This window comes from Syngnathus typhle, linkage group LG3 (genome assembly GCF_033458585.1).
Source record: "Syngnathus typhle isolate RoL2023-S1 ecotype Sweden linkage group LG3, RoL_Styp_1.0, whole genome shotgun sequence".
Lineage (NCBI taxonomy): Eukaryota > Metazoa > Chordata > Actinopteri > Syngnathiformes > Syngnathidae > Syngnathus > Syngnathus typhle.
Genome location: NC_083740.1, coordinates 1129808 through 1148371, shown reverse-complemented (window position 1 = coordinate 1148371; position 18564 = coordinate 1129808). Strand labels below are relative to the sequence as shown.

Sequence of the window (18564 nt, the reverse complement as noted above, 5' to 3'; positions counted from 1 at the left end):
CTTGCCCAAATCGATGAACTCTCTTGGACTTTAGCTGCCAACTCGTATCAGCCATGGATGTCAGAAGAACAAGCTGATGTCAGGTCCTCATTCCTTGGATTCTAATCATCTTTCAGAAAAGGTAAGTCAGACTCGTGGGATCTCATTCTTGTGGGCTTTTGTTTCTCTGCTCGCTAGCGCCACCACGCACTGACGGGATCAATTCTTTCTTTGTCACGTGATTTATTTGAACTTGAGGCCGCCTGAGACCACAAACAAAAAGTTTAGAAGTGACGACACGCCAACTACTTGGTATAAAAAAATTATATATACATAACTTCTCAAAAGTCTGCTTCTTTCCAGCCAACAAATTGATATTTACATTTTTAGTGCTTGGCAATACATCAAAACGAGAAAGAAAAAAGTGACTGAACTAACGCTGAGATCAGCGATTCTCCAGCGCTGTGGCGTGACGCATCGTTGAGCGTGCTGCCAGTATTGACCCAATTCCACTTAATTGCCCTGACAATTACTTCTTGAATAGAAAGAAAGAATGCATGCGTGTTCATTCGCCAACGCCAGCGAGCTGCTCCGGCAACCGCGTTCAGATCCACCTCGGCGTCCTCTAAGCTTCGCTTTTATCCCGGGCGCTGCCCGTCACCAGCAGCAGGTTGCAGGCCGTGAACTGCACGTTGAGCACGTTGCCGGTGCTCCCGGCGTACGAGCCCACCAGTTCGGCGGACGAGCCGTCGGGCGGCGCCGCGCCTTGCGAGCCGCGCACGTCCCACACCCGTACGGTGTTGTCGGTGGACGAGGACGCCACCAGGCTGCTGTCGGGGCTGAAGGACAGGCCGGTGACGCTGTCGGCGTGACCCCGCAGGTCCTTGAAGAGCGCCCCCGAGGCCAGGTCCCACAGCTTGACGCGCTGGTCCTCGCCGCCCGACGCCAGGTACTTGCCGTTGGGCGAGAAGGCCAGTGCCAGCACGGGCCCGCGGTGGCCCGTGAAGAGGCGCACCGAGGCCCCCTGCTGGGTGCTCCACAGCCGCACCGTCTTGTCGCTGGAGCCGGTGGCCAGGTAGTTGGAGTTGGGGTGGAAGCCCACGCAGTCCACGTCGGCCAGGTGCCCGGCGTAGACGCGCAGCGGGTATGTGCGCGAGAAGGTCCAGAGGCGGGCGGTGCGGTCGTGCGAGCCGCTGGCGAAGTAGAGGCTGCACGGGCTCACGGCCACGTCCCACACCGGGTAGGCGTGGCCCTGGTAGAGTGCTGTGTTGGTGAAGCTGCCCAGGTCCCAGTAGCGCACGCTGGTGTCCTCGGAGCAAGACAGCAGGCCCGAGCTGTCCGTCAGGAAGGCGGTCCGGAACACGGGGCCGCTGTGGCCGCGCAGCATCTTGATCTCGCTGCCCGACGTGTCCTCCTCGTCCATCTGGGATCGGACAAAAAAAGTCAACAAGGAAAGAAAATTCTTCTGAGCGGGTAGGACAAGACCTCACTTGTTCCTCCAGGACGTCACAGGCCAGGTGGACCCGCGACACATCCGTCACGTGCGGCCTGGCCTTGAGTTTGCGGGCACGGAGGCTCCACAGCTTGACGGCGGAGTTGTCGAAGCCGGCGGCCAGCAGGCGGCTGTCGGGCGACACCTCGGCGGTGTTGAGCAGTCGCTCCGTGTGATGGAAGGCGTAGAAGCACACGGTGGTGAGCGAGGGCGGACCCTCGCGGACCTTCTTGATGCAGTCGCGCAGTGCCTCCAGGGCCGCCTCGTTTTGCGGGGCGCCCGCCGGCAGCGTCTCTGCTGCCGCCTCGACGCTTTCCTCGCCGCCGTCCGCCCGGACGGAGTTGGGGACGCCGGCGGACGGGGCCGTCCCGACCGCCGCCCCGTAAAGCTGGTAGTCGGTTCGCTTGGAGGCGCTCACCTACGGAAAGATGTACTTCTTGCAAATCCGTTTGGACCTAACGGCTTCGCACGCTCACCTCCAGCTGCAAGTGCGCTCCGAGGACTTTGCAGATGGCGCCGTTGTCGTCGCTCTGCAGGTAGCGTAGCAGGTAGCCGTGGGCGCCCTCGCTGAGGCGCACCACGTACTTGTGCTCCAGGAAGGCGGCGAGCCTCGGGCTGGCCGCCACATCGGGAGCACTGAAGACGTTGCGCAGCTGCTCCACCGTGGCGCGCTGATCGCCGTCCTGCAGGAAGGCGGCGTGGAAGCGCGAGTAGAAGCCGTCCACCGCCGACTTCAGGCCGCAGCGTACCATGTCCAGGTGGAGGTAGACGAAGAGCGGGAAGAGTAAGGCGCTCACTTCCTTGGCCCATGAGATGTCGGCTTCTGGAGCGCCGGGACAAATTACAGATGGTTACGCTGTATTTATTGTTTATCTCGGGCTGAAACTGATAATTACTTTTTTTTAAATGTATTTATATTACGATTATTTGATGAATTAGAATTAAAAAAAAAAAAAACACATACGTAGAGGTGGAATGATGTTTGACAGCCAATCAGTGGAATGCGGCGTGTAACCTACCTGACAGGAAACAGCGCAGCCTGGCGTACTGCAACTCGTATTGCTGCGGGTCGGACTGGCACGGCACCGCAGACACCACGTTGGCACAACCCGACTCGCTCTGGACTGCGCACAAACACGCACACAAACACACACGTGTCAATGATCGCGGTGAAGCTGAATAAAGTCCGTTTTAATATGGTTATACAGCAGGTACCGTAATTTTCGGACTATAAGTCGCACCGGAGTATAAGTCGCACCAGCCATAAAATGCCCAAAAAAGTTTAAAAAAAAAAAACATATATATGTATCTAAGTCGCTCCTGAGTATAAGTCGCCCCCCCACCCAAACTATGAAAAATAAACGCGACTTATAGTCCGAAAATACGGTATGTTTTCAAAATATGATCCATCTGTATGATTTTATTTATTTATTTTTTTTACCAGTGAGGCTGGCAGCCATCTCCTCAGCCGTCTGGAAGAGTTTGGCGGCTTTCAGGGAGCCGTCGGTCGAGTCCACATACTGTCTGCGCTTGAGGTACTGAGCCACCACATACTGGATCTGCTCATTGCGGACCCGCTTCATGACCTGCCGGCAAAACACCCAAGATGTCTTTGTATGATGACGGTGAGCAGAAGTCGGTGCAATTCGACCACTTTTTGTAAATTCATTTCACTTTTGACAGTTTCCACAAACACATAATAAGTGTAGTCGACTTATGAATCTGTAATGACTTTAAGAATAAATATGTGGATATTGGTCTCTGACAGGAGTGGAGTTAACCCAGGTACATAAATGACGAATTTAACGGGAATGTTTCAAACTTCTTATTAGAGCAATGTAAAGTTATCGGAAGGCTGCCATGTCTCCGTTGTGATGTGTGATCGAAGAGCTAACCGCTAACTTAGCGTCTCCGCAAAAAGTGAGCCCGCCCCAGCCGGCTCCGACGCTTAGCGTTTACCAGTCACCGTCTTCAACTCACTGCATTTCCCCCTCCGGCCCACTCAGTGATGCGCGGCTGGTTCCACTCCGGACGGGTTCAGGACAACAGCGAGTTTCTCTTGTGCACCATTTGGTTGTTCCGCCCATCCATCTTCATCGCACTGGCGGTTCTTCTTCTTCTTTTTCATCGCGGCCTGCTACCGTTACTTGGAACGTCAAGACTCATTACTGACACCTTTTGACTGGAGTGTGAAGTACATGATCTTCGAGATAAGGCGAAGCCACAGGCGGCCATCTTACGTTGCCAACCATAAAAGCCGCCTCTCTAGTTTGTGTGTAATTCACAGTAGCGAGACATGTTTTTTTTTAATAATGAAACTTAATTAGATTTCCTAACAAATAAAGTCCCTCTATTGTTAACGGATATACTTAATCCAGTCAGTTCTCGCGCGATGTCCGTGATGACGTCACAATCAAGCGTCTTTGCCAAGTGCGCGACAACAAACCGCGACGGACCAGCAGTTGACAAGCTCCACTTGGCCCGACCGAGCAGGCTCGACCTCCCCGTGGACTTTCCGAGCGAACCGGGCGGGGAGCGACCCCTGTTTACTCACTCGTTGCTCTGCTTTCTTTTTCGTTTCTTTCGTTTTTTTCCTCAATCGCACACATCAACATGTTTATGCGATTTACTCTGCTGCTCTGCGGAAGAGGAGCTGCAAAACGAGTAAGAATCATCTATCTATCTATCTATCTATCTATCTATCTATCTATCTATCTATCTATCTATCTATAGCTATCTATCTATCTATCTATAGCTATCTATCTATCTATCTATCTATAGCTATCTATCTATCTATCTATCTATAGCTATCTATCTATCTATAGCTATCTATCTATAGCTATCTATCTATCTATAGCTATCTATTTATCTATAGCTATCTATAGCTATCTATCTATCTATCTATCTATCTATCTATCTATCTATCTATCTATCTATCTATCTATCTATCTATCTATCTCTATCTAATTAATTTGAAGAACAGCATCTTTTCCTTGGTACTGCCTACAATGAATGACAATTGTGTGTGAATCTAATCTATCTATCTATCTATCTATCTATCTATCTGTCTATCTATCTATCTATCTATCTATCTATCTATCTATCTATCTATCTATCTATCTATCTATCTATCTATCTATCTATCTATCTATCTAATTAATTTGAAGAACAGTATCTTGTTCCTTGGTACCGCCTCCAATGAATGACAATTGTGTCGTTACAAGTGTGCCTCGTCGCTGGCTGGTGAAAACACTCTTCCGCCCAACTTGCTGCTGCCCGCCAACATGCGAGATCCGCCAAGAACAAGTTTGTGCAAATCCTATTCTGGTGTCAAAACCCATTTCCGTGAGTGACTGTTATTTTCTGTCTCAGGGCGCCCCTTACCCCCGCCAGATTCCCCTTTGCCTCTCCTCCGGCGTTGCGACGCCGACGTCCCCGCCTATCGGAGCGCCGTGCGGCTGTGGGTGGATGCTCTGGAGGGACGGGACAGCGACCCGCTGGGCCTGGCCGAGCTGCATCCCGACGTCTTCGCCGTTCCCCCCAGGTGAGTTGGATCGCCATGGTGCGGAAATACACGAATGCAACCTTTTGACGTCGCTGTTTTTGTTGCCGGCCAGACTGGACATCCTGCACAGCGTGGAAGTGTGGCAGAGGAACTACAAACGCATCGTAAGCTGCCTGCTCCTGCGTCATTATGGCTCGCTCCTCGTGCTTGCGTGCTTTTCCTCCTTTCTTGTTCCTGCATGGACAGAAGTAGTCTCATTCCTGCTTGTTACAACTGCCTGCGCTGTGTGTGAATACGACAGAGTCATGCCAATACCAAGGTGAGGTCGGAGGTGAGGGGCGGCGGGCGCAAGCCGTGGAAGCAGAAGGGAAGCGGTCGCGCTCGGCACGGCAGCATCCGCTCGCCTCTTTGGAGGGGAGGTGAGCCCAAGTCCCGTCACCCCGCCCCTTTGTTGTCCTGCCTGGCGGTTCTGATGCGGTGTGATGTCATCAGGGGGCGTGTCCCACGGTCCCCGGGGGCCCAAAAGTTACTACTACATGCTGCCCATGAAGGTGCGAGTGCTGGGGCTCAAAGTGGCCCTGAGCTCCAAGGTGGCCCAGGTAGGACACGTTTTGGTAGATGACAAATGATCAGAATTCAAGTCTGGCGTCCTTCCATCCAGGGTTTGCTTCATGTCGTGGACTCCCTCGACATTCCCAGTCCGGAGTCACGGGACCTGCTGGACGCCGTCGCACACAAAAACTGGGAGGAGTCGCTGCTCATAGTCGACGTGTACGTTTTCTACTTGAGAACTTCATGTTTGATTATCTTCATGTATTATTATTTTGTTGATGTTCCTGTCTGTTCCTTGTATTGTTCCCACGTGGCTTTCTTTAGAAGTGACAACTTTCCCGACAACATCCTGAAGGCCACGGAAAGTCTCAAGACCGTCAACCTCATCCCGGCCCTCGGTGAGTTCATTTGCGCGTGCTCTTGTTCCTCCAAGTGTCCCTTCACTTCCTACTTGATCCTGTTCCTGCTTACCATCAATCAATCGTCCTGCTGTGCATATAGCCACCTCGCTTGAACGGCAACAGGAAGATGATGTCGCTTGTGTGTTTGTGCTGGCGCAGGTTTGAATGTGCACAGTCTTCTGAAGCACGAAGGTTTGGTGCTCACGCTGGAGACGGTGCGCTTCCTGGAAGAAAAACTGCTTTGGCACGACCAGCGCTACACACCGCTCTACCCATTTAAACTGCCCTACGCCGACTTCCCCTGAACTTCTGTTTAGTGTGTATGTGTGAAATAAATATGAATGATTATATAAAAAAAATAATCTTTTATTTCTGGTGGGAGGGGAAGGAAAAAAACAAGCTAACAGCTTGTGACTTTTGTAATTGTTCCAGTTTTTGGTCATCTCACATCCTGTTCTTGTTGCTGCTTGTCACTTAAGGATGTTAAGACCTTTAAAAACAACAACTATGTCCTCGCTTCAGCATCTAATCCCTTACTTTGCCACCATTTCCTGTTCCTTTGTCCTTGTTACTGCTAGCTGAAATGTCACCCAAAAAAAAAAAAATCGGCCGAAAATTGAAAACATCAGCGAATGGGACTATTTTCCAGCACGTCCTTGCTCCTGCGTGTCAGGAAAAAGCTAAAAGGCCTAAAATGGATGCTTCTCGTCGTTAGGGTCCATTCATCACCTCGTGACCTGTCCTTGCATGTTCCTGTTCCTGCAAGTTGCCACCTCAGTTCCCATTCTTGTTTTAGTGCTTGTTGTTCCTTAAAAGAAAAGGCCCCAAACTTGCAGAGGCTTCAAAAGCGGCACGTGAACTTTTGCGCCATGAGGTTGCGGATTTCCCAGCGCAGAGCCGATCGTTTCTTTTCCGTGGGGACCACGTAGCTGTTGGCCGCCAAACACCGGCGAGCTTTGGGCTGAAACACAAACACGCACGCGTCAGGCTTATCCTCACTTGGGGGGGTTCAAACTTTTGGGGTTTTTACTTACGGGCGGCTGCCGGTATGCAAGTCTCTCCTGTGATCGCATGGAAACAATCATGGAGAAGAAAAAAAAAATCACCAAGAGGATAAAGCGCTGTTGGAAAAAGAAAAATTCTTACCCTGACTTCCCAGCGGAGCTTCCGGTGATCTTGCTCCCCGGGGAGCTTGAGCTCGTCCCACAGCTGCTTGTACTGGAAGTACCTGCGGAGCGACAACAGCGCGAGGAGGTGCTACCGGACCACGAGTACTCCGAGGTCTCACCTGGCCACCGGGTCCTCCTTCTTGATGGTCTGCTGAGTCAGGATCGGCCGGATGACTGGAATGACACGGGTGAGGAGTTTTTGACTGGGGCACTTCAGATTATGGAGAAGGATTAAAAAAGTCATTTTGAGGTTCTTGCTACTGTTCTTACAGGATTTGGGTTTGGCGCGGAAGTCGCTCTCGCTTCTCGATCGTGTCTGGAACCAAAGGAGAGCATCTCTTCAGAGCTTGACTGTATCATCAATTTACCCAAAAAAAAAACCAACATACCGAAGACGTGGTGAAGGACCCAAAGGTGCTGAGGGAGTCTTCCTCCATATGGCCACCGGCCACGCTGGCTTTGTCGTTTTGCGCCTCGTGTAAGCGCAGCTCCGACAGACGACCCGACAGCGAACTGGAGCAATCTGCGGAACGTCCACACGCAATTTGACACAAGCAAAGCACGTCCATTGAATGTCAATGGCTTCCCCCCCAAAAACGTAATGACGCTATCCAAGAGCCTGTGATGACATCATGGTGATGTCACACGTACCCTGGCGTCTGAGCTTTCTGTTTGACTCAAAGTTGAGAAGGCTTCCTTCAGAATCAAGGAATTGGACCTTCTGGCTGCTGGGATTTTTGTCCCGGTCCCTGATGCGTTCTTCTTCTTCCTCACTGTCCAGAAGCCCGCCCATTGCCTCATCCTCCTCAATCCCGGTGTCATAGTACGACTCGTCGGGTTCCTTCTTAACTTCATTAGGATCATCTGCGTCCTTGCTGTGAAGATCTAGATAAGGCTTCCTCTTCTGGTCTTCATGAGGAACGTGGTGGTTTATTGCACCAGAGTGGCGGTCATACCGAAACTGCTGGTTTTTCCCGTCTTCATGAAGAACGTCTTCACTCCTTGCGTCAAGATGGAGATCGCAAAGAGGCTGGTGGTCTTCCTCTCGTTTCCGCTCGTCAGGAGGAGGACAGTAGTTTCTTTTTTCTGTCTTGTCATCTTCCTTTTCAGTGTCCGTCTGTTGAATGTTCTCTGGTTGCTTCTTGTCTTCCGGAGGAGTATCCTGAATGCTGGTCTCAGGATGGAGATCATCATCCTGATCCGGTTTCCTCTCATCATCTTCACCGCTAGTGTCCGGGAGGAGATCACAATTGTTTTCCTCGGTTTTTGCCCCGAGTCTCTTCTGGTCCTTGGTCTCAGCGTTTAGAGACTGCTGATTCTCTGGTTCCTTCCGCTCTTCATGGGGAACGTTGCCTCCGCCAAAGCTGTCTTGGTCATCTTCTAACTCCAGGCTGTCGTCATCATCATAAAAGCTGTCCCGTGAGCCGGGGTCCTCTTTACTGTCTTTCATCCGGGTATCGTCTCGGCGACTATCCCCTTCTTCTCCCCGTATCAGGGTCCCGTAACCGGACGTCATCATGGAGTTGACGCCGCTGCCGGCATCACTGTCGCTCCCCGTGTCTTCGCCGCTGGCGTCTCGGTCGCGACCATCTTCTCCGACTTGGTCTTTCGTCGGACCCTCATCTTCTTCGCTGGCATCGTCTCCAGTCTGGTCCTTTGAACTGTCATAGTCGTCGGTCCCTGGCTCCTCCTCGCCGGACGGGCTCAGGGAGCTCTCGTCCCGGCACATTCGGTACATTGCGGGGTGGCCAAGAGGCGGGTGAAGACCGGATGTCTGGAGAACTCTTAAGACGCTGCTAAGCTGATTAGCCAAAAGTCAGTCAGCACTGAGGATTGGGGCGCCCCCTACAGGACGCTCGTAAGATTGCACGTGACTGTGACTCAAACAAGTGGAGGAGTTACCAGAATCTTGGCTGTAGATGGATTCGTCGCAGACCAGCGATTGTCCCTCACACTTCCTGCTCGTCGACAAGCGAGAGAAGCTTTCAGACGGGTCCAAACAGGATCGTCGGCATAATTAGCATCGATGCGCACCTCAGCACTTTCCTCTTGATGAAGTGTCTGCAGCGGGTGTCTGGTATCAGTGTCCCAGAACTTTCCAACAGGTCCCCGTGGTGTCGACGCGAGCAGCCATCTTGATTGGAAGGTGGGCTCGCGACCTAACGGCGTCGCAAGAATCAATACACAATTGATACAACAAACTGCACACACAGATTTTTGCCAATTGAACTCTCTACTGCAAACTTTCTATTCTACGGAGTGAGATTGGGGTCAAAGGTTTTGTCCTTGAGAAAGTAAAACTTGATACTTCATGTGCTGAACTTGGATTCTCACCTGTGTGCGACGTTGCTCGTCATTTGTAAAAAAGCTTCCGGGAGTCTTGCCCACGTCGCAGGGTCTTACTGGAAGATGCGACAAATATTACACAGGCTTGCACGCATGTCACGGGTGCCCACACACATACCTTTCTCCTTGGTGAAGGCGGGAGGTCCGGGCTCGCCCCTATCGTAGGCAGCAACGGTGGCCACCTTGGGCCGACCGCCATTTTGAATCAACTGTTCCAGATCTGCCGACAAGTCGGACAGTCAATTTCCTTTGCGGGGCTCTCGGCGTGTTTTCACTTATATTTCGCTTTCATTCACAAGTTTTACGATCACAACGATGGAGCTGCAAGGGTTTGATCGTCGTAACCGAAAGCTTTACCGTTTGTTTCCATGTATAATGCGCCCCCATGTATAATCCGCACCCTAAAAATGGCATGTTGATGCTGGAAAAAAGCCTGTACCCATACGCACCCAAATTTTGACTCCTACTTAAGTCCGTGAACGTAAAATGATTTCAGAAAAAAGATCATCTTTGGGAACAACCGGATGTTATTCTGCCGGTCAGTATCACTGCGCATGCGCTAGCAAACTCGATAGCGAAGAAATGTTTCGGATTTGCGTAGGGTACGTTGTGACAGCAAACGAGCAGGTGACGAGCAAGCGTCTGATACGAGAGCATTGTGTTCGAAGTGAACAGCAGAGAAGAAAGCGCATCTGTAATGGCGGCCTCCGTATCATATCCGGATTAAAAAAAAAAAAATTGTACCCATGTATAATGCGCACCCCAGATTTTAAAACAATAAATTAGTTAAATTTTGCGCATTATACATGAAAAAACCCGGTAATTCACAGAATTGGGTGAGACGTGGAGTCACCTTGCTTGAACTCTCTCAGTCTGTGTTTGGGGACGTCGGTGTACCCCAGAAGCACCAGCTGCTCCTGGATCTCTTCCTCGGAGAAGTCCAGGTTGTCCATGGAATCGTCGCCTGCAAATCAGGCCAGCTGGAATTCTGCACAACAATAACATTTTTGTTTCTTCAGTTTCATCATACAAATTGAAGCTTGGATAGAAACATGTGAGAGGGCATTGCAATATTTATGTTTGTAATGAGACACCTTCACATTCAAAACTAAGTTGACAATACAAAACAAAAACTTTGCCAGACCTCCGTAACGCTCCAAATAATCTGTAGCGGTTGTAAGCAAGTTTTTACCTCGGCGGCTCGTCCGCGTTCAACAAAGCCCACAAACAAGCACGGTGAAATCGAAGTGTCGTTTAAAAAAACGCTCTTTTCTGTTATTGAGAAATACGGATTTGCATTTTAGTTGCTTTTATAACACGACGTCAACAAACGCTCGTTCCCAGGCGACGGGTCGCGACACGTCCGTTAACATTTAAAAAAGGACGCTTCTTCTTCTTCTACGCTCTTATTCTACTTTGGTGGTGGTGGGCGAACACACAATTGCTGCCCTCTTGTGGTTGGGCATGTTAGCAGCATGTTGTACATTATATTGTATTTCGTTAAATGACATTATGGACTCGTTTTACGACCGTATTGTTTTACTTTATCAATGGGAGTTTTTAGTTTATTTATTTTACTTGATGAATTGGAGTACTTGAAAACAATTCATCAAGTATCACAAGCGTTTACGTCATCCTGAAAATTTCAATTTGGTATGCAAATTAGATTTTTAGTATTTATTTTACAATGTACTAAGTAACAAGAAATAAGCCAGACATGTCTATTAAAAAGTCTCAAGAATTGAAGGTTGAATAGACACATGACACATCCCATTTTGGTCTGCCAATTCCTAACTTGACTTAAATTTTGTCCAGCTGCTACTAAATTGGAAGTGTGACCACCGGCTGGCCCAGAAATGGTCACGTCGCAGAACATTTGAAAAAAAGTGACATTCAAAACAATATAATTTGGAATGAAGCAGTTCTGTGGCAGTTCTGTGGCAAATGGACCTTCAGGAAAATATACAGACCATTTTAGGTAGACTCCTTGTCCTCGGCCTCCTCTTCTACACGGGAGCTCCTCCCAACGTGCCTTCAGGGAGGGAGGCAGGAAAAGGGGGACTGGCAGGCAGGCAGGCAGGCCAACAGGTGGCCTCTTCTTGACTCATCGTGTAAAATCTGGAAAAAAGGGGACTCGCGGTGCCACGGTCAATCCCGGGAAGACCATGGATCTCTCTGGGAGCTGCCGGCTGCTTCTTCTCCTGCAAGCGCTTCTCGTGGCCTCCGCTCAGGTGATGCAAATGTCCACTTCTTTCTAACATCACTACGGCTTGCTGTTAGAATTGTCAGGAAGCCGAGGGCGATTCCATTCTTGCTTTTGAGATCAGGTGGAAGTGGAACTCGTTTATTTTGTGTCAAGAAACGGCAAACAAGAGTAGGATTGTGATGTTTGGTAATAATCCAGACCTAATGACTTTGATTAAATACTGTAAAACGGCTTTTGAAGGATTCTTGGACCTCCGTTTGAGGATTAGAAGCGGAACCACAAGTGGACTCGACTTGTGCTGGTTTTATATTCAATGCTAGTTGTGACCTCCATAAGCGTTTTTATCTTTTGGATCTTTGACCTGCCTGCATTTATTTTTGTTGTGGCATTATGAAATCCGTTTCTATTCACACCTTGCACAATTCTCAATTTACAATCTCCTCTAAAGGTATTGGAAGGTCAAAGGTCAATTCCTTGCACAATTCTCAATTTACAATCTCCTCTAAAGGTATTGGAAGGTCAAAGGTCAATCCCTTTTGGTTTTTTTCGAATACTCAATATTTGGGTTTCAACTCAACAGTGAATATAATGGAAAAAATCTGAATTGTTTTTAGCGATGGAGCTTCCGAGTGAGCAAAAGTATTGGAACGGACCTGATGAGATGATCTTAGTGCGTAACATGACTAAATTATTTGGTGGTAGAAGCCAACCACGGTTCTCAAATGTTTATATGGACACGCACACACATTGACGATGGCACGGATCTCTAATCCCACCACACTAACCTCGGATCAGCCAAACAAAGGGCGTCTTGTGTGGAGGTCCAATGCCGACTCTCCAAATAACTTGTTTTTCTTGTTATCCTCCAGAGGGGCCCGGTGGGTCCAAGAGGCCCGCCGGGGCCACCCGGAATTGCCGGCGTGCCCGGCGTGGACGGGATTGACGTGAGTTTGCCGTCCTATTTATTGACCTTGATTCTTCTGCGAGGTTCTGCTGAGGAAAGCCGAAGGCGGTGCATGCCAATGGGAAAAGCTCAAAGCCTCCAAACTTGCTTCCGTTATTTTAAACAAATTCAAAATCCTGTTTTTGTTAATGTTTTATTTTTGGGTGGGATTTTAAAGGGGACATTACCAATTTATTTATTTATTTTGTAATTTTTTTGTATTTATTCATTTAATTATGTATATTTCAGACATCCTCCCAAACTGCGTTACTATAAAATGCAATCAAACAAATTTTCACCATTATAAAAATCGAACTTTTCGGTCATGCTACTACGCTCTATAGTCCATCTGAGACAAAATGGCCGACTTCCAGTCGATTTTCAGGCATAGCTCGTTGAGATTTTTTTTGTGGATCTACTTATAAAAGACACGCCTACCAACTTTTATGTTGCTTCATCAAACTGGCCCGAATTCTCAACCGGAGCGATTTATTGTGTTCAGGGCGAGCGAGGGGTGGACTCCAAAATCAACGGCGGCCCAGTGAGTGAGCGCACACAAACAAAGACACACACACACACGCCCCTGCTCAGGTGTTACACTGTTTTTTTTTGTTTTTTTTTTTTTGCAGGGGCCAGCTGGGGAAAACGGCAAAAACGGAGCTCCGGGAGCTGCGGGCCTTCCGGGAGCAGATGTAAGTGGAGCGATGACAAAACACAAAAAGACGAGAGGAGACCATACGGTCGGTCGGTGGCAGCTGAATGCTGCTGCTGATGTGAGCACCATTTTTTTTTTTTTTGAAGGCCTTGATGGCTTCCTGATGGAAACAGGGCTCTATTTGTGCGAAATGGCGGCGGGGGGGCTTCGGGTGGGGGGGGGGGATTCGGGGAACGGAGCAGAATGGAACCAGTGTGTGGAGAAGCGATGCGGCTCCGGTGCCTGGGCTTCTGTTACCCGTCTACTCAGGCTTCGATTGCCATATAAAGCAAGGAGGAGGAGGAAGTTGGGCATACGTGTGCCCCCCCCCCCCAATTTGTTATTTTAGAAAAAAATAGTAACACCAGAATTTCAGCAATGTTCTTGTCTTGCGCAGGGACCTGTGGGACCTCCCGGAGATCCAGGTCCAACGGGTGTAAAAGGACCCAAAGTGAGTTGATCAAATGTGATCCAATTCAACATGAGAAACATTTTCGTCTTTCCCTGGCTGATTATTGAAAAACGTCTCAGCGTTTGTGCACGATCTTGTCTTCAGGGGGATCTCGGACCACCGGGCCCGGTCGGGAAGCCGGTATGTACACGCGTTGTTGTTCGTGTTTATGTTTGTGACGTTCTTTCTGTTAGTGAAGGATGTGTGGCTTCTTGCAGGGTACTGGACCAGATGGCTTGGATGTGAGTAAAACCAAGAATTATTTTTAGTAAAGAAAATCTCTTCATACTGTTTCCCTAAAATCAATCAATTGTAATAGTTAAAATAAATAAATAAATAATAAAAATACTAATAGTTATAAATAAATAAATAAATAAATACATTTATATTGTATGGATTGACCAGGGAATCCCAGGGACTGACGGGCTCCCAGGAGAAATGGGCAAAGCGGGCCTTCCTGTGAGTACCCAAACGTAACATGCCGACTACCAACTGGTCTCATCGAAACAATAAGAATGAAAGTTGCCTGTCGGTACAGGGAGCCAGAGGCAAGCGGGGCCAAGTGGGCGCTACAGGAGCCGTGGGAACCCGGGTAAATTCCACTTAGACGCTGCCACGGTTTTTTGTTTGCTGGTGCCAACGCTTGACGAAATATTTCTTCCAGGGTCCGCCGGGGGTTTATCAAGGCCAAGAACTGGTGGGTTCTGGACTGACCTTTAGATGCTTAACTAATGCTAACACACGCTAACTGGCAATCAACTTGCTATTGTTGTTTTAGTGCCCTAGCGCTTGTCCATCTGGACTGTCGGGACATTCTGGACTGCCTGGCATGAAAGTACGTTTACATCCTCGACACCAAAGACCAAAATCCACATGAGTGTCCTTTTTGGTCCAAGTAGTCGTTTCCTGTTTGCAGGGTCACAAGGGGGTGAAGGGGGAGTCCGGAGAGCCCGGCAGACAAGGACACAAGGTGACGGTCCTTGTACTTTAGCGTTCTGTAAAGCAAGCTTACCCCCTGCTCGCTTGCTTTAATGAAAATTTCTATAGTACTTTTCTGAATGATCAAAGATGTTTTCAGGGAATGGAGGGGGAACAAGGACCACACGGAGAAGTTGGATCTCAAGGACTTCCGGTAAGAGACCTTCATATCCAGACCATCTCCCAACGGATCACCATTCAGTCTGATAAGTCAATGGGTGAAACAGCGCTCTCTGGTGGACAAACGTGTGTTACACCAAAATGTGTTGGAATCCACCGATAGTGAAAATATTCTTCTGTCTGATTCAAACATATTTCAATAAAACTAATTAATATATATGAAAATAAACATTTATCGTAGACGTAAATATTGTGCCTGATGTTTTGACGTCACAATGGCGCTAATTAGCCGAGCAGGAGGAAGCAAAATCAAACCGTCTTTTTCTTTATACACAAAAAGAAAATTGTGATTAAACAATTAACTTTGATGGAATACACATCTCCTTAAAACAATAATAAACTAATATTTATAAATGTTAACTGAGGCTTTAGGTTATGGATAAAATACGCTAATTAGGGGTAACTTTGTCCTAGCGAATTTAACTTAGCCCTAACTGTGGCCCACATAGTTTTATCTAAATGATTTGGCCATAAACTAGTAAAATACAAACATCCAGTTATGAAATAACCAAAGACAATCATTTATTTTTTGACTAAGACAGTCGTTATGGAAGGTCGTGAGAACAACCGCATGGAATTGATTCATTATTTGGCATTAGCTAACACGCGCTAACATGCTACTTCCAGGGCCCAGCTGGAGCCAAGGGCTTGGCGGGAATCATGGGCTCCAAAGGTGAAAGGGTAAGATGCTCAAACTCCACTTCACTTTCAGATTTTGTCCCACTCATGCCCAAGATGTCACCCAACAGGGACCCCGAGGGAACTTGGGGGGTATGGGACCTCGAGGCCGCCAGGGACCTCCGGTGAGTTCCCCTGATCAAGTTTCTAAACAATTAGTATTATGGGGGAAAAAAGGTCTAACAATACCCCCCCACAAAATTAGGGGGACTTTGGCCAAAGAGGAGCCATCGGAGAGACCGGACCCAGGGGGGTGCAGGTCAGATGACTCGCTGAATATGCGCCACCACGGTTATGGCCGCCTCAGACGTGGTCTTGGTGTCTTTGCAGGGTGATCAAGGTCCTTCCGGAATCAGAGGACCACCAGGACCAAAGGGAGAAGCTGTGAGCATTAGCTTCCAACTTAGCATTGAAACTTGAACTGAGGCTAACTAAGCAAAATAGTTAGCATATGCTAACGAGCCGCTAGCTGGATTTCGTTTTTCCTTGCCCTCGTGGGAGTTATTGACCACTAATTGCCTGGCAACGTGTTGCTCCCGCAGGGTCTTCCGGGTCCGGACGGTCGTGAAGGAATCCCTGGACTTCCTGGTTCAAAGGTGACTCTGATCTTAGCGGTTTTCGTACGACCCAAAAAAGACCTTTGGTTTGCTTTACGGTTGGGATTCTGTGCTTCGTTCATCAGGGTCTTCCTGCCAAGGATGGAGCTCCGGGCGACGGCGGACTTCAAGGGCTTCCTGTAAGTGTGACTAGTAGCAACAAAATGACTTGTTGATTAAGTGAATAACTTTGTGCTTTTGTTTTTTTTCCAGGGGGTTCCGGGTTCTTATGGCCAAAAAGGAGTTAGCGGTCCCAAGGTATGAAAGCACCATCGGTCAGAAAACGATAAAAAATAATCACACCCTTTTTTCTTTTTCAGGGCGCGTCAGGTGATCCGGGCGTTGCGGGACTGATGGGCTCTCCGGGAAACCAAGTATGGAAGTCTGGAAAACGTTCCTGCTGAAGTGGGCTGAACTCTAACTGGACAGGGTTTCATTCCAGGGCGAGCGCGGCGACCAGGGCGAGGTGGGGCCTGTCGGACCCAGAGGAGGACCGGTGAGTGGTCGCTAGTGAATCCAGACAGGTACACTCGGCCGGATGATCCCAAATCAACTGTTTGATGTCAGGGTGCACGAGGGGAAAAAGGACCGGTTGGACCGGCGGGCGCACCGGGACCACGGGTGAGACCACTCAACTTCTGCTAGCAAAACAAAAAGGGGGGGGGTGGCTTGGTCTATATCACTTTTTTAAAATGTGTTGTGACAGGGAGGCAAAGGTGATGTGGGTCTTCCTGGACTCCCTGGACCGGCTGGCTATCAAGGCCAGAAAGGCGACAGGGTAAGAAAATAGTGACTCAGCAAAGTGTTGGAAAGTTTTTTTTTTTTTTTGGATAAGATCAAAAGTTGAGTTTCTTTAATCAAATCTTTGTCTCTGCGTACTGTTAGATGACCTCGCTGAGGTCGATGACAATTTACGTTTGTTTCTTTTTTCCCCCCGCGTCAGGGTTCTGTTGGTCTGGATGGTCCAAAAGGAGAGCAGGTGCGTTTTTTCCTCATCCTCAAAAGTGTCATTGCACAATTTCTTAACGGGATCACAAAAGTGTGTGGCGTCCACTCCAGGGACCCCCGGGCGCCGAAGGGACGCCCGGATATCGAGGAGACCTGGTGAGCGACCGCCGGGCTATAAATATCTTCGGACCTGCTTCTTCCCCTGCAACTTGTGTCTTGTCTTGCAGGGCGAACTAGGCGAGGCCGGCGAGAAAGGAGCGGTACGTTGGGAGAACATTTGGGAGGGGGCGGGGCCTTTGTAATATATATTGATCTATTTTGTGCGTGCAGATGGGCCCACCAGGCGAGACGGGGAACAAAGGACCAGAGGGCGGGCGAGGGCAGCAGGGCAAAGAGGGCGAACCGGGCCAAGTGGGACCGCGTGGCATGCAGGGCGACATGGGTTTGCCGGGGCTGCCTGGTGCCCAGGGACCCGCGGTGAGAACGTTTTCAGCAAGTGGCAAAATGGCCGCCTGCTTGCGATGGTTGAAAAGGGCTCCACAAAGTCGATATAGGAGCAAATGAGTTACGCTTGTGTTGACGCAGGGCAAATCACCGACAGACACGCACATCAAGCAGGTCTGCATGAGAGTCATGCAAGGTGAGGCGTCGCCATTGTCACCACCGTGATCGCCGTGGTCCTAACTTATAGCGGTGGCGCTTCACAGAGCAGCTGGCCCAGCTGGCGGCCAGCCTGAGCCGACCCGAGTCGGGCGTCTCGGGGCTGCCCGGCCCCCCGGGACCGCCCGGCCCCCCGGGGTCCAGCGGTGAAAACGGTTTCCCCGGTCACACCGGATCCCGAGGGCTTCCCGGTCTCAAGGGACCGTCCGGGCTGCTGGGTCGCAAAGGACCCAAAGGTGGGATTAGGGGGCGTGTCACAAAAACCGATTCAAATCAGTTTTAATTCCATGAACTAAACAGAATCGTAACGCTGCTGACTATTTTTCATCCACAGGGGACCAAGGCGACAGGGGGGACCGGGGCCTCACCGCCCGTGGCCCCAAAGGAGTTGCGGGTACTCCTGGTCTACCAGGTAAACCACCACTTGGAGCCATTGACGTAGTTTTGAATACGTGACATGCTTCCTTTTGAAAACAGGGCAGCCCGGCCGGTCGGCGTATGGCAGCGACGGGCACGACGGTTCCCGGGGCCCTCGTGGGGCTCCCGGAATCCCTGGCGTTCCCGGCCCCCCCGGACCGTCGGGGGCCGTCGGATACTGTGAGTCATCGCAGTGTGTCCTTCCTGCCGTGGCGTCGCCGGTGATGGGGGGCAAAGAATCTGCCTTTAAGGGCCCCACTGACATGTGAGCGGGAAGCGGAGCGCCATCTACAGGCCATCCGCAGAAAAATGCCAGGAGAAAAAAAAAAAGTGGTCTTTTGCGTCCGCTTGTAAATGTGTCAATACGTT

At 49.7% G+C, this 18564-nt stretch overlaps 4 protein-coding genes across 7 annotated transcripts; 2 read left to right on the top strand and 2 right to left on the bottom strand.

Moving 5' to 3' along the window:
* Positions 1-202: 202 nt before the first annotated feature.
* On the bottom strand, positions 203-3608 carry taf5l (TAF5-like RNA polymerase II, p300/CBP-associated factor (PCAF)-associated factor). Of its 3 annotated transcripts, none has more exons than XM_061274223.1 (6): positions 3431-3608; positions 2913-3057; positions 2491-2595; positions 1948-2294; positions 1470-1889; positions 203-1402 (listed from the first exon to the last, which is right to left on the bottom strand). In XM_061274223.1, the coding sequence occupies exons 2-6, from the start codon at positions 3052-3054 to the stop codon at positions 605-607; spliced, it is 1812 nt and encodes a 603-aa protein (XP_061130207.1). In that variant the 5' UTR covers positions 3055-3057; positions 3431-3608; the 3' UTR covers positions 203-604. The 3 variants fall into 3 exon arrangements, with proteins under 3 accessions (XP_061130207.1, XP_061130206.1, XP_061130205.1); XM_061274222.1 differs by having other exon boundaries at positions 3438-3608; XM_061274221.1 differs by having other exon boundaries at positions 3452-3608.
* Positions 2971-6285, top strand: mrpl4 (mitochondrial ribosomal protein L4). Of its 2 annotated transcripts, none has more exons than XM_061274249.1 (9): positions 2971-3096; positions 4696-4777; positions 4844-5015; positions 5089-5140; positions 5278-5395; positions 5469-5575; positions 5638-5747; positions 5853-5926; positions 6089-6285. In XM_061274249.1, the coding sequence occupies exons 1-9, from the start codon at positions 3088-3090 to the stop codon at positions 6232-6234; spliced, it is 870 nt and encodes a 289-aa protein (XP_061130233.1). In that variant the 5' UTR covers positions 2971-3087; the 3' UTR covers positions 6235-6285. The 2 variants fall into 2 exon arrangements, with proteins under 2 accessions (XP_061130233.1, XP_061130232.1); XM_061274248.1 differs by lacking the exon at positions 2971-3096 and adding an exon at positions 3889-4135.
* On the bottom strand, positions 6275-10841 carry hyls1 (HYLS1 centriolar and ciliogenesis associated). The gene is made up of 12 exons (XM_061274247.1): positions 10637-10841; positions 10298-10432; positions 9563-9664; positions 9433-9500; positions 9133-9257; positions 9001-9056; positions 7488-7621; positions 7369-7414; positions 7218-7272; positions 7076-7157; positions 6964-6990; positions 6275-6890 (listed from the first exon to the last, which is right to left on the bottom strand). Exons 2-12 carry the CDS (start codon positions 10395-10397, stop codon positions 6771-6773), a joined length of 915 nt encoding a protein of 304 aa, XP_061130231.1. The 5' UTR covers positions 10398-10432; positions 10637-10841; the 3' UTR covers positions 6275-6770.
* Positions 10842-11495: 654 nt separating this feature from the next.
* On the top strand, positions 11496-18502 carry col9a1a (collagen, type IX, alpha 1a). The gene is made up of 32 exons (XM_061274211.1): positions 11496-11675; positions 12520-12594; positions 13096-13134; positions 13223-13285; positions 13685-13738; positions 13844-13879; positions 13957-13980; positions 14144-14197; positions 14277-14330; positions 14403-14435; positions 14517-14573; positions 14655-14708; positions 14817-14870; positions 15524-15577; positions 15646-15699; positions 15780-15833; positions 15905-15958; positions 16117-16170; positions 16257-16310; positions 16384-16428; positions 16491-16544; positions 16613-16666; positions 16738-16791; positions 16877-16948; positions 17114-17149; positions 17230-17274; positions 17346-17378; positions 17449-17595; positions 17704-17758; positions 17826-18014; positions 18113-18190; positions 18256-18502. Exons 1-32 carry the CDS (start codon positions 11610-11612, stop codon positions 18462-18464), a joined length of 2058 nt encoding a protein of 685 aa, XP_061130195.1. The 5' UTR covers positions 11496-11609; the 3' UTR covers positions 18465-18502.
* Positions 18503-18564: the final 62 nt, after the last annotated feature.